General features: G+C 57.1%; 1 protein-coding gene across 1 annotated transcript in view; it reads right to left on the reverse strand.

The window, feature by feature from the left end:
- The window catches only part of STAC2 (SH3 and cysteine rich domain 2), a gene marked incomplete at its 5' end in the record, with an annotated part of 12,436 nt that extends 580 nt beyond the window's left edge, over positions 1-11,856 (reverse strand). Inside the window, 10 exons of the mRNA XM_079905218.1 lie at positions 592-729; positions 1,076-1,127; positions 1,517-1,614; positions 2,082-2,200; positions 2,236-2,308; positions 2,404-2,516; positions 3,928-4,018; positions 4,201-4,298; positions 4,637-4,943; positions 11,767-11,856. Coding sequence (XP_079761344.1) covers positions 592-729; positions 1,076-1,127; positions 1,517-1,614; positions 2,082-2,200; positions 2,236-2,308; positions 2,404-2,516; positions 3,928-4,018; positions 4,201-4,298; positions 4,637-4,943; positions 11,767-11,856 — 1,179 coding nt within the window. The remainder of the gene's footprint in view (positions 1-591; positions 730-1,075; positions 1,128-1,516; positions 1,615-2,081; positions 2,201-2,235; positions 2,309-2,403; positions 2,517-3,927; positions 4,019-4,200; positions 4,299-4,636; positions 4,944-11,766) is intronic.
- Between the last annotated feature and the right edge of the window lie 2,188 nt (positions 11,857-14,044).

Raw genomic sequence — 14,044 nt, forward strand, 5'->3', positions numbered from 1 at the left:
TCAGATGTGGTTGGAGCCCGGGTGATGGGAGCAGATCCCAGGAGAGTACAGGGTGCAAGACCAGGCAGTCAGCAGACACAGAGCATCACTTCGGGTCTGACCTTTGAGATCAGCTGGTCTAATGCCCCTGACAAACTACCATTTCACAGAGGAGGTAACAGGGGGAAAAGGACTTGCCCATGGCTAACAAGAACCCAAAGGCAGAGCCAGCATTCAAACCCGAGCCTCTAGACTCCTAATCCAGTGTTCCTGCCCCGACTCTCTAACATAACTCAGCCCTCTGCCTGTGTTAGCTGCCAGCCCCAGTTCCCAGAGGGGAGGACAGGAGAGCCCTGCAGTCCCACTGCTGCTTTTTTTTTTTTTTTTAACGGGAATTTCAGTTCCCGGACTAGGCATTGAACCCGGCCACGGTAGTGAAAGCCCAGACTCCTAACCACTAGGCCACCAGGGAACTTCCCAGTCCCACTGCTTCTAGCCTGCCTTCCCTCCTGCTGCCAGGCTGCAAGCATCCTCCTCCAGGGCCCTCGCCCACACCCTGGCCGCCTCTCTCCCACGCCCCCCTCTCCAGCCATGCAGGGCCCAGGCCCTCACCTGGCTCTCCTTGAGGCTCATGTAGCCCTGTTCCTTGTTCCCGGAGAAGGGCTGGCAGCAGCGCCAAACGTTCTCGCCTGGCCTCACCCGCTGCACAAAATTGGCTGGGAAGAAGCCAACCCGGTCGCCGATCTTGCCCTGGGGATGAGGCTGGCAATGAACACTCGTGCCACCCCCTGACCCCCACTGCTTTCTCTAGACCTAATGCCCACTCAGAGCCAATGCTGTCATCCTCCAGATTTGGCTTCTCTGTATTTGAGCCCCTAGTCGGGTGGCTTCTGGGCTGGAAAGGGCACAAGGTGGACGGAGGAACAAGGCTGGGGCGGGGAGGGGCACAGCGAGAGTAAGACCTGAGGGTGGGCCTAGGCCTGGCTAGGGCCGGTGGAGGAAGGAGAGGAGGTCTTTGGGGCTGTGTTCTCTGAGGGTGCGGGCTAGTGATGTACCTACCACCCCCCACCCTCCGCTCCCCACCCTGCCAAGTCACCTTCCACCAGTCCTCGTTAGAGTCATCCACCAGCATGATCCGGTCTCCAGGCCTGGGATGAGAGAGCGGAGGTAGCACATGGGGCAGGAGGGACCCTCCCACTCTGCATCCCAACAGTCCTAGGCCCCCAGATCCCCTGCATGCCCCCCTCAGCTGGGGGAGAGTTCTCGATGCCCTTGGAGGACCCTGAGTGACTACAGGTATGGCGGACGCTCTCCAGGACAGAGACCGGGCAGGGGGCAGGAAACATGACATTAGCACCAATCCCTCTTGGACTCTGGCACCTCTGTCTCCTCTTTGGGCTCAGTAGCCTCAAGTGTGCCAGGAGGAGGTTCCTGAAGGTCTCCCTCACACTCGTGTTCCAAGGTCTGGGAGCACAGAGCCCTGAGGTTGGAGCCAGGCAGCTGCCCGGGGTGGGGACTGGGCCGCTGGAGGACTTACTGCAAAGCCAGGTCGTTGTTTTCCTGGGGCAGAAACTTGTAGAGCGCGACGTAGGAGTACATGGGCCCCACATCCTTCCGTAGAAGGGGCCTGGGGGCCTGTGGAAGAGCTCTGGGTCATTGTGGGGGGGACACCTTTCTTATTCCACCTACTCTCCCCTTGCCCTGACCTTGCCTACCCTGGGGGCTAGGAGATGGGGCACAGCGCTCCTGGGTCAATGACAGGGGAGGTGAAGACTGTCCTATCTGCCGTGCTTACACACCCCTGAAGGGACTGGGCCAGGGATGGAGAACAGGGATCCTCCTCTGCCTGCTGCACCCTAGAACTGCCCACCCTTGGGGCAGTAGGAGTGGGCACAGTAGGCATTGGGTCAGTGGAGTGGTAACACCCCTGCCTCCCGGGCCTACTCACCCCGGCATTGCCCATCCCTGTAGACTGAGGATAAATGATGGAACAGGGATACTCCCACTCAGCACGCTGTCACCCACCTAGGGATCAGTGACAAGGAGAAGAACAGCCCCTTCCCACCTGGCCTGCCGGGGGCTCACTGCCAGCCCAGCCTCACCTGCTGTCCAGGGCTCTTCTCCTCTGGTCCTGACCCTTCGCTCTCGGCCGGGGCTGTGAATACTGGAGATGCCAGGGTGGGGCGAGGGTGTGAGGCAGCAGGCAGCGGCCCGTACTGCGCTCCATTCCTGCCCCTGGTCCCCAGTCCCACTCACCGCTGTCGCCAGGGCCCTCCTCTGAGCTGCGGATGCTGCCTTCCCCGTCCTCAATCAGCTCATCCCGCTCGCTCTAGGGACACAGCGAGGGGAGGGCTCAACCCCTGGACCCCCCACCCTCTGAGACCTCTGCCCCCGAGGCTCCCCTTTGGTGCTCCCCATACCTACCAAGCTCCGCGTGGGGGACTCAGAGGTGCTGCTGAAGCTGGAGCGGTTCATCAGGGCCAAGGAGGTTCCGTAGCGCAGGGTCTCATAGACGGGGTCCACCTTCCCGCTGGCCCCTACTGAGGAGTCACCATCAGGGCCGGGCACCCTGCTGCCAGCCTCGCTCTGCCCTGACGTCCTGCATCTCAGCCCTGGCTGCCCTGCGGGCTGTCCCGCTCAGCCAGCCCTAAACTGAAATCTGCACTCCTCTCACCTGCCCCTCCCAGGTCTCCCTCACGGTATGAGAGCTCCGTGTCCTCCCACGGTGCCCAGGCACAAACCTGGAGCATCCTGGACCCCTTGCCCGCCTCACTGCCTGTGTTCACTCCATCACCTCATCCTACCTCCCAAACACTTCTAGAATCTGCTCACTTCTCTCCATCTCCACTGCTACCAGCCTGGTCCAAGCTACCAAACTCTTTCCTGGCAACCATCATGGCCTCCCAACTGGTCTCCCTGCTTCCAGTCCAGCCTCTCCAACCCACACAGTAGCCATAATGCTCTTGTAAAAACACAAAAATTGACCTTATAATAAAGTCCAAAGACCTGTGGTTACCAAGGGGGAGGGGGAGTGGGGGAGGGATGGATTGGGAGTTTGGGATTAGCAGATGCAAACTGTTTATACGCAGAATGGATAAACACCAAGGTCCTACTGTAGAGCACAGGGAACTATATTCAATATCCTGTGATAAACCATAATGGAAAAGAATATGAAAAATAATATATATATATGTATAACTGAATCACTTTGCTGTACAGCAGAAATTAACACAACATTGTAAATCAACTATACTTCAATTAAAAAAAAAAAAGAGAATAAAGTCCAAAGAACACTCTTAAGATGGACCCCGAGGCCCTGCACCCAGGGTCCCATCTCACCCTTTTACTCTGACTCCCTCAGTCCCATCCTCATTATCCTTTCTTTAACTCTCTGCCTCTCCCTACCTCTGGCCTGCCTCCTGTCCACACTGGTCTTCCCCAGATCCTCAGACTAATTCCCTATCTGTCAAGTCTCCCGGATGCCTTCTTTGCCTCTGTGGATGAGGTCGGTGCCGACTTTATCCTCTCTTTATTCCCTATCCTTCCGTTTCAGGCATTCACCAAATGATGGTTAATTGATGATTTATGTGATTATCTATTTCATGTCTAGCTCCCTTACTAGACCATGAGCTCCACCTTCTTCAGGGCTGTGTTCCCATGTCTAGCACAGTGCCTGGCACTTAGTAGGTGTTCAATAAAGTGTTTGTTAAAGGATGGATGAATGAATGAATGAACTCTACATTCAGGACAGCAGCATTCAAAGAAGGGAAGTGGGGAAGAAAACCAAAACAGACAAACAAAAAGAAGAAGAAGAAGTCTAAAAAAAAGAGAAGGGAGTGGTAGTCGTGCCAAGAACGGGCAGTGCCATGTGACTCAGGTGCTCCTCTGAGGAGTGCATGGGTCTCTCATCCCACCACAGTGGGATCAGGGGCAACAGTGGACACTCACCAGTGGGTGGGGACTCCTTGCTCATGGCACAGGCTGGTGGCGGCTCATGCACCAGGAGCGGGGAGCTGAAGTTGCGGCGGAAGGAGGAGGACTGTGGCGGGGGGTGGGGTGGGGCAGAGAGAGGGCACAGGGAGGTCACAGCCCCTTGAGAGTTTGGCCTTCCCCAAGCCCAAGCACCACCCCACATGAGGAACCAGCCCTGCAGGGCACTCATTCCCCCACATGCCAGGCCTGGGAGCATCAGCCAGCCATCTCTGTGTGGTCCCCACTCACCATCTTGCCTGGGCATTGCTGGTGGGAGATCTCCTCGGAGCACCAGAGGTGGACGCTGACTTTGCATGTCTTACACCGCAAACCCTGCTTGGAGTTTCCTGGGAAGAATGTGGGTTTGGCAAGAGGGGGTGGTCAAGAGAGGCTACATCCAAGGGCAAGGAGCAAAGGAGGCAGGTTAGGGCATGAGGGAGCAAGGGACTGGGCATCCTCATGCCAGCCTGGGGCCTAGCTCCGACCTCCACACAGTCAGGGTGGAACCTGAGCTGTTAGTAAACACAGCAACACGGGGTCCCCACCCACCCCCAAGGGTGCTCATGTGTCCTCCCAGAGGGAGGGGCACAGTTAGGTTTAGCAGCAGCCCAACATCAGGCAGTCAGGTCCATGGGCCCACACCCACACTCACCCCGACCCCTTCTGTTGCCACCCAGGCACCTACCCACAATGAACTGTTGGCACAGCTCACAGGGGCTGGCTCGCTTGAAGACGTGTTCCTGGAAGCTGTGCAGCCTCACTGGTTTGAGTGGTGCCAGGGGGCGTGAGATCGGGCAGGGGGACAGGGCTGGGGTGTGTAGGCCCCAGTCTGCAGACGCTGGTGGTGGGGAGGGAGGTGGCAGCGGGGTCGGGGGCGTCAGCAGCACCTCGGTGGGGCATTTGGGCTCAGACCCCGAGCGAAAGAAGAAGTTCTCCATGCTCTTACTTCGGAGGATGTTCTTGAGGGAAAGTGAGCGCTTGAACCTCTGGAGCTGAGAGAGGAAAAGGGGCTGTGAGCCTGGAGGGGACTGGCTCCCCGGGATCTCTCCTTGGCCAGCGGCAGCCTGAAGGCTGAGAGCCAGAGGTGAGATGAAGTACTGAGAAAGAGGCTGCCAAGTCCCAGAAGGCAGGTCACCATCCCAGGTGCCTACAAGAGCCAGGCAGGGAACCTCCTCGAGCAAAGGAGCTCTGGCTGGACAGGCACCTAATTAGGAGTGGTGGGAACTGGACAGTCAGCGAGTAGCTGCTGGTCTCCTTCAGCCAGCTGAGCTAGTCTGTAGGGCAGCCCAGCGTTGCCAGGTTTCTCAATTTTCAAAAAGAAATCTAGACTTTGTTTTTTAAAAATATTTATGGGGCTTCCCTGGTGGCGCAGTGGTTGAGAGTCCGCCTGCCGAGGCAGGGGACACGGGTTCGTGCCCCGGTCCGGGAGGATCCCACATGCTGTGGAGCAGCTGGGCCCATGAGCCATGGCCGCTGAGCCTGCGCGTCCGGAGCCTGTGCTCCACAACGGGAGAGGCCACAACAGTGAGAGGCCCGCGTCCCGCAAAAAAAAAAAAAAAAATTTATTTATTTGGTTGCATTGGGTCTTAGTTGTGGCAGGCAGTTTCCTTAGTTGCAGCTCACCAGCTCCTTAGTTGCGGCACATGGGCTCCTTAGTTGCAGCATGTGAACTCTTAGTTGCAGCATGCATGTGGGATCTAGTTCCCTGACCAGGGATCGAACCCGGGCCCCCTGCATTGGGAGTGCGGAATCTCAACCACTGAGCCACGTGGGAAGTCCCTAGGCTTTTTTTTTTTTTTTTAACCTCTTTATTGGAGTATAATTGCTTTACAATGGTGTGTTAGTTTCTGCTGTATAACAAAGTGAATCAGCTATACATATACCTATATCCCCATATCTCCTCCCTCTTGCATCTCCCTCCCACCCTCCCTACCCCACCCCTAGACTTTTTGTTTATAAAAGTAATTTTTTAATAAAAAATATTCATCCATTTCATGAACTTATGAAATTTAAAGTCAGTTAAGAGGGACTTCCTGGTGGTTCAGTGGTTAAGACTCTGTGCTTCCATTGCAGGGGGCACAGGAAGATCCGCATGCTGCGTGCAGCCAAAAAAAAAGAAGTCAGTTAAGAAACCTAGAACTTTATGTGACATTGGATAGAAACAAATTCAAGAGGCTTTATTTCCTTTTTAATTTGCAGAAATGGTAGAATACTATTTCTCCCGTGCCTTGCGTTTTTCTTGGAAGTCATTCCATACAAATACACACAGAGTTTCACCATTCTTTTTGTACGGCTGCACAGGAATTTCACTGAATGGAGGTACCATTTACTCGACTTAACAAAATAATACTTTGGGGGCCAAAACACACCAGGTCCTCGGTCCTTGAACGGGGAGTGGGGGAGTGGTCACCCTGGACCCTCATCCTCAGGGCTGATTCTCCCTCCAAAACACCTCTCCAGTTCATCCCCTGTAACACCTCAGCACCCCAGAGCCCTGCCCTGGTTCAGGTTCCAGCACCCTGTCGGGTTCAGGGCCATAGCTCTTTGCCTCCGCCTTGCCCATCCCCACCTGTTCTCCATGCACCTGCCAGGGAGGTGATCCCTGACCCCGCAAAAAACCTTTCATGGCTCCTCAGGACCCAGCCAAGCCCCTGTCCCAGCCATGAAACTGCAACTTGGCCAAACCTGCCCTTGCAGCCCAGGCCCTCCACCTGAGCCCACATGTGAGGACTTGAACTCAACCGTGTTTCATGCCTCTGCGCTTTTTACGTGTTTGTCCTCTTTGCCTTATCCAGTTATTCCCCGCTTTCTTCTTCAGGGCTTCCTGTGATTCTTCCTTCTCTGGGAAGCTGTCTCTTCTTCTGCAGGAATTCCCTTCGGTGGGACCACTCCCTCCTCTGGCTGGCTGCATCTGGACGGGCTTCCATGATAGCTCCGATCAGGTTTATGTTGTCCTTTACTTCTCACTCCTCCGGGAGGCTGTGAGCCCCTGGAGGGCAGGGAAGGTTGCTTCAAATGCCCATAACGGGCCTCAGCACATAGTGGGTGCTCAGTCAATGTTTGTGGAATAAATGATGAGCAAGTGGCTGGAATCCTAAACAGAGCACGTGTTCTGGAGTGCACGGTGGATTCTGCGGTGAGGCCAGAGTTATTCCCATTGCTCACCCAAACACACCCTTATTCTACCCGGAGTGAGATCTGGACCTCTCTAGCCAGACCCCTGCCCTACTCCCCTCCTGTTGAAAGCCCCTACCCCTCCCATTCCTTTCTACCAGTTAAAAAAAGAAATGGGTGGAGGTGGGGGGCAGAGGCCTGGCTCTAGGCAGGGAGACTTGGCCAGGGTTCCCAGCTGGGACACCAGGCAGCCTGTGTGCCAAGGGAATGGAAGTGGTGGCCCCTCTAACCCTAGGGAGGCCAGCAGGCCACATGACAGAGGGGAAAGCAGAGGGGGAAATGTTTGGGCAAAAGGCGGGCCCCGGTAGGCCAGCTGAAAGGCCAGAGCCCTAGGCGGACTGGCATGCTGAGTTGCTCAGCTCCTTCCAAATCCAGCTTCCTGGCCAGCACTGTGGGCTTCTTTGTGTGTCTCTGAGAAGCAGGGCCCCGGGCCCCAGCTGCCTGGGCATTGGGGCAGAGGTCGAGGCCCAGAGGGACAATTAATTAGAACACGAATATGTTCTATGTGGCTCTCGGGGCTCTGACAGGCCCAGAGGGGCGGGTGAACCACCCACTGCTCTGCACAGGGGCCGTGGGCACAGAGCACAGGAGGTCTCTGGGAGGATGTGCTGGGGGGGTGGGGGCAGAACGCAATCTGCTGCCTGAAGGCAAGTTACTTCACTTCCTCTCTCTCTAAGCTTCAGTTTCCCCACCTCCAAGTCAGGGTTAGATGCTCTCTAAGCAATACAGGCTCAAGTCCCCAAAGCAAAACCTAAACTTATGAACATAATGAGGGACTGTCGTTGTCAGAGTCCTGGAATTGATATGCAGAATCTCATTAACCCTGGCACGACCCACTGAGGTGGTGACAATTATTGGCCCCCTTTGCAGATGAGGAGCTGAGGGGGTTAAATCACTCACTCATCATGAGTCCGCAGCGGCTAAGTAGCAGAGCCGGGACTTGAACCAGTGGCTTTGGCTATTGAGCGCAAGTGACCAGGAGCACCCTGCCTTGGCCCTCAGCTCTGGCCCTCAGTTGTGCCATGGGCTTGTCATGAAATGTAGGGTTAGAAGGGACTTGAAAGACTGGGCACATAGAGCAGTCCCCACCCCGCACTGCTCTGGCCATGTCCCCTCTGAATTATTGTCTGACTCTGTTGGTCACCTCTTGTGACGGCAAGCCCATCCTCTCTTGGGACAGTCATTCCATCTTTGGGCAGCTGCAACCGCTGGAAAGTGCTTCCCTATTTAGAGCTGAAACCTGCCTCCCTGCCTATCGGCCCTTGTCCCTCCCTTGGCTCCAGGAAGGGATACTCCCGCTTACACACATCAGTTCTTCAAATATTTGAAGACATCAATAATGTTCCCCCCTCCTGAGGCCATTATTTCCAAAGTAATCCTCACAGGATGAGATTTCAAGCCTCCCTACTCTCCAGCCTGTGCCCTTTCCTGGTCCCCGCCTGGCCTCAGTGCCAAGAGCCACCTCTGCAGGGTACCAAAAGCCTCTGGAACAGAATGTTCCCTGCCACCAGGGCAGCCCCAACTCTGCCCCAGATCCCAGGAGGGTGGAGAAGTGGGAAGGAATGCCACCTGGGGTGGCTGGCAGATGTCAAGGGCTGTGGCTGGAGGGCAGATGACGGCATCTCTGCCAAATGGCTTAATGCCCGCCCACACCAGAGACATCTGGCGTGGCCACCCAAACCTCATTTGGGCTCAGCCTGGCCAGGTATTTCCATTCCTGGGACTCCTAGTTCCCAGAGAAGACCTTTCTCTACCTCCCCACCCTCTATCTTTTTGGTGCCCCCACTGTCCCAGGACCCATTCCCTGGCGTGAGAAGAAGTCACCATACACCCTGGCAAGCTGGCCCACCTGGACCCCATTCCCTCCCAAAGCACCAGGAGCTTGTCTGGCTTGGAGCCTGGACCATCAGACCTGTTATTCTGAATCCCCTCCTGGAGGCAGGACCTGGCCTGCCTGCCTCCTCCCCACCTCTCCACACCCTGGACAGTCCTTTCCTTCCTCAGCTCCTGCCAGCTCCTGAAATGGCACTAGGCAGCTGGCAGAGGGTGGTGGCAGATGTGACACAAGCTGACTCAGATGGCAGAGCTGGCATGGCAGGGTCTTTCCAAAGATGGCAGCAAAGGGGGTGCTGGCAGGACCTATGTAGTAGGATGGGATGGGGACCCAGAGAGGGCGATGCTGACACTGGGAGGGTGGCTGAGTAGCTTGGGTGCCGGAGTGAAACCCGACTTTAGGGTGAGCAGGAGGCTGGACTTGGGCTGGCAAGAAATCCCCAGGGAGCCCCAAACACTGATGAATAGGTCTGGAATGTTGACTTCACTGCCTAATGAAGACAAGTACACCAGCCACCTCTGTTGTACCTGCCTCAAACTGAGCTGGGTGGGCAGCACCGACCCTCTCCCTTCCTCTTCTCCACCTCTACAGTCTGAAGACAGAAGCTACTTTGGGACAAGTTGAGGTGGGGGAATGGAAGGAGGCTGGCAAGTGTTCTGAATCCTCTCTCTGCCCACCTCTGCCCTCCTGAGTACCTTCCCCCAGACCTGCAATCCACCTTGTGTTGTTATTACTGAGTCCTTCATAAATGAGGTACGGGGAGGGCGGCAAAGGGGCAGGGCTCCAACTGGCCTGGCACAGAGGGACCAGGTCAGGTGTACACTCCCATTCCTTCCCTGCTCCTCAGATCTCCATGGCTCAGACCCAGAGGTGCTGGCATGGGACAGTCCTTGGGCCAGGAGGAAGGAGGTACAGACCTGCCAGGCCCTGACCACCCCTCCCCACACAGCTGAGCCTGCAGCCTGCTGACTGCTGAGGCAGCACTGCCCAGCCCTCCTGCCCGCTCTGGAGAACTCTTAAGGAGGGGGCTGAGTGGCCAGGCCGTGGTGTGGGAATCAGGGCAGGACCTGGGAGGCCCTCAGTCCCCTGGGAAGCAAGCAAGGAGTTTGTATGTGTCTGTCCAGGGTGACTAGAAGGCAGCTGTGAAGCTCAGGGGCGCTGGAACTCAGGATGCGGCTCAGTTCCCTCAGGATGGGGATCTTCTGCTTGAAAGAAGCTGTCACAAATATTCCAAGCAATATTCTGCCCCCCAACACCTCATTCCTTTCCCAGTAGACTTGGCTCTCTGAGGGGGAGGTACCTCTGTGGTCTGAGAGCCCAAGGTCTGGTTCTCAGAAGGGAGCAGGAGAAGGTCAAGTGTGAATCTGAAGACTTGGCTGTGGAGACCCACCGGGTCGCTTTGGTTTAGGCATGGGGAGCCTACCTGGGGTGCCTCAGCCAGACACCAGCCACTCTGGTCCTACTCATCTTCCCTTGGTCACTCCCTTGAAGACCTTGACCTTGAATTAACCTCATATCCTGGGGGCGGTCAAGACAGAATTAGGAGGAAGATGGGCATTGGAAAGAGCTATAGATGAGCCAGTGATACCAGGGGGAGCCAAAGACCCCACCCATTTCTGGTCCTGACTGCCCCCCTCCTCATCTGGGTAACAGAAGCCGGGTGGGAACAATTTACCAGGGTGGAAAGGGAGAGAGTAGTCTGGGCCTGAAATCTGGGGGGGTGGGGGGTGGGCAGAGAGAGCACTGCCCCTTCTTCTCTCCCCATCCCCAGGTCCCCCGCTCAGGTCGCTTCCTGCAGAACTTCTTGCGGGTCAGCACCTAGAACTCGGGGAGGGAGCAGGCAGAATAGAGGCGTGGGGGGGGTTGAATGTGAGCAGTGTTCTCCCCCACCCCACCGCCTTCAGCGCCAGGAGTCTGCGCTCCGCCTGACTTCCTTGGGGAATAATTTATTCATTGTGACTCCCGCAGGAGTAGCAATCATACATAATTAGGGTTAATTATGACATTCATTAATTATGATGACTTCCCTTTTTGTTTCTAGCTGCTCCCCGCCCCCCTCCCCGGCACACGGCCCGCTGGCATGGGCTGCCTGTCTTTCTCATCCGGAGCCGCAACAACAGTCCCCGGGTCCCCGCCAGTGATGGTCCGCCCTGCAGCAGCCCCCAGCTGCGAACTCAGAAGCTGCGCAGCCCCCGGCCGCGGCCTCACGTCCCCGAGCCTAACCCGGTTGGGAGGGGGGCGAATGCAGGACTGCGGCGGGTCAGAGAGAGACATCTAGAGAGACTCAGAAATAAACACACAGAGACGCCGAGAGGACCCGAGACGCACACAGAGAGATACCAAGACAGAGACAAACAGGTTGTAGAGACATTTTCAGAGAGACACAGGCAAAGAGAGAGGGACAGACAGAGACCTGGCGGACACGGGAGGGGTGCGCCTCGCACGCACACGCGGGCGAGTATACCAGCCCACACCCGCTACACACCGCTACACACTGCCTCCGCCTTCGCTGCGCCGACTCCCTCCAACAAACGCGAGTTACATACAATCTCCCTGGAGGGTCGCGGTGGAGCGTCCGCTCATCACGCGCTCAAGGGCGTGTCGTGCTTGTGTGATGGGGGCTCCTTGTGGCCCCTCGTCACGAGCCCACTGCCCCCGGGTCGCCGCGCGGAGCGTTAGGGACCACACGGGCCCCGCTACTGTGACCCCAGGGCACCCGAGGCCACAGTGGCAACCGCATCGGGAAGAGGGCGCCCGGGCTGGGGGCGCGCTGGGCAGGGGTCCAGGCCTCGCGCCTCCCGAGTTACCTTGGTTTCCTGGAGGGCAGAGACGGTCCCCGGGGGGGTGTGGGTGGCCGCGTCATCCGGTTCGTTCTCCTTCTCGCTCATTTCGGTCATGGTTAGGTGAGAGGGTGCCGAGACCCGACGGCAGCCCGGCTGGAGGCAGGCTGAGGGTGGCAGGCGTCTCTGTGGGACCCTGAAGCCCTTCTCTAGAGACTGCCCCCCAACGAACCCCAGGAGAAACCCGCCCAGGCAAAGCACCCCCCCCCCCACTCCCGGGTGCTGGCGGAGAAAGTTCCCGGGTTCGTGGGTGAGAGGAGGTAATTACACGGAGCCGCGGGAGCAGGACGACCCCAGAAGTGAGGACCAAGGATGCTGCTCCGAGCGAGGGGAGGAGGGAAGTGGGGACTCGGGGATGAGCCGAGGGAGGGAGCGATGGAGCTGTCAGTGTCCGGCACGCTTCACTGTCCTCTACGTCCGCCCCGCCACCCCCTCCCCTTCCCCTCCCCCCGCCGGCCCCAGCCGGGCACCCCCTCCGCCCAGTCCTCGCCTCCCAACTTTGATTTAGGAGGTCGCCTGGTCCCTCCCCTTTCCCTCCGCAGCTCCCCAGCGCCTCTATGCAAATAAGGTTCTCAGCTATTGGCAGCCGCGGTGGCCAGGAGGGCGAGCTGGGCGGAGCCTGGGGGGGGGCTTGACATGATGGGGAGGGGCTTGGAGGGTAAAGAAGTGGAGGGAGCAGTTTTACCTGAAAAACCCGGAATTGGGGGCGTGACAAGGTTGAAGGAAGCCTCAGGAGATCATATTCGAGTCTGGAAGGGTTGGGGGGGGAATAGAAATAGGTTGGATCTGCAGAAGGATAGCTGAAAGTGAGATAAAGGTAGGACCTCCTGATAGCGACGTGAAGAATGGGGACACTTCCGCCCAATTAACTGGATGTCTCTCTGCCCTGGAGACACTCTCCCCAAATGTGTCTCTCCTCGGACTATGTAGGGGTTTCCTCAGCAGAGAATGGACAAATGAACATCATGTGTCAAAGGCCAGCCCTGTCCTGGAAAGCAGGACAACTATATTGTTTTCCAGTCTTGTTGCCTGGACTGCAGCAGAGAAGAGGCCTCGGTCCCCACACTTGAGGTCCCCAAACCTCTCCAAGACATGCCCCCTCCTAAAGATCCTACCACAAATGGAGTTAGATGGGGGTAGGGAGAGGTGAGGGGGAAGAGGTTTCTTACCCTCCAAGGTGTCCTCTGTCCACTTGGCCTGAAGCTAATGCATGTCACCTACCTGCTATTTCCCGAACTTCCCCTACCTCTCCTCCTGCCTCTTCTGGTCCTGATCAAAAGGTCTAACTTCATCTCTGGGCCTATCCAAGAAAATGGAGGTAGGTTGGAGGTTGAGAGAATCCTTCCCTGGGTGTGGGTGGAGAGACTTCTGGGTCTGAGTCTCCTTCCTCCTCATCTGCTGTGGGTGATGAGATGAGGGGGTGGGTGGCACTCAAGAGGGTCCTGCCTTTATGCCAGCCCTGGAGGAGGGGGCTGAACCTAGTGTTCCGTCCTCCGCCCGCCCTCCCCCCATGCACCTAGCCATTCATGCCATCTATCTCCTCCTGAGGATGAGCTCACCGGTGGAGCACTGCTCAGGTTACTGCGTCCAGGAGTAGAGATTTATTTGCCACTGGCAGAATTAGGACAAGGGTGGACGGGAGGGTTTGTGGTAGTGGGGGCTTAGTCCCCTCCCCCTCCAGATCCACACACTGCAGACTCTCTGAGTGCTAGCTTTCCTGAAAGGAGTTTGAATAGAACCTGGCCTCAGCCCTCAGACCAGTTTCCCCAAAGGCCCATTCATTACCAACTGCTCCCCTCTGAGGGCCACCCTCCTCCCTCCTGCCCAGCACAGGTCAGCCCAACGACCCCCACCTAGGCAACTCAGACTTAGAAATGCTTGGAGCACCTGAGATGGGGTCATCAGCCCTCTATCTCTACCTGTCCTGGGCTGGAGCAAACAGGGGCTTCGTCTGTGTTTGTGAGGCCTCCTGGGGGGAGGTACCCCTGTTTCCCTCCAAAGAGAAGAGGCTCTGGGTTCCTTCGAGTCCAGTACCTGTGTAGTCACTAATTCACTTGACCCTGGGTAGGTAACTTTTTTTTTTTTTTTTTTTTACGGTACACGGGCCTCTCACTGTTGTGTCCTCTCCCGTTGCAGAGCACAGGCTCCGGATGCACAGGCTCAGCGGCCATGGCTCACGGGCCCAGCCGCTCCGCGGCATGTGGGATCTTCCCGGACCGGGGCACGAACCCGTGTCCCCTGCCTC

Source organism: Stenella coeruleoalba (genome assembly GCF_951394435.1).
Source record: "Stenella coeruleoalba genome assembly, chromosome: 19".
Taxonomy (NCBI): domain Eukaryota; kingdom Metazoa; phylum Chordata; class Mammalia; order Artiodactyla; family Delphinidae; genus Stenella; species Stenella coeruleoalba.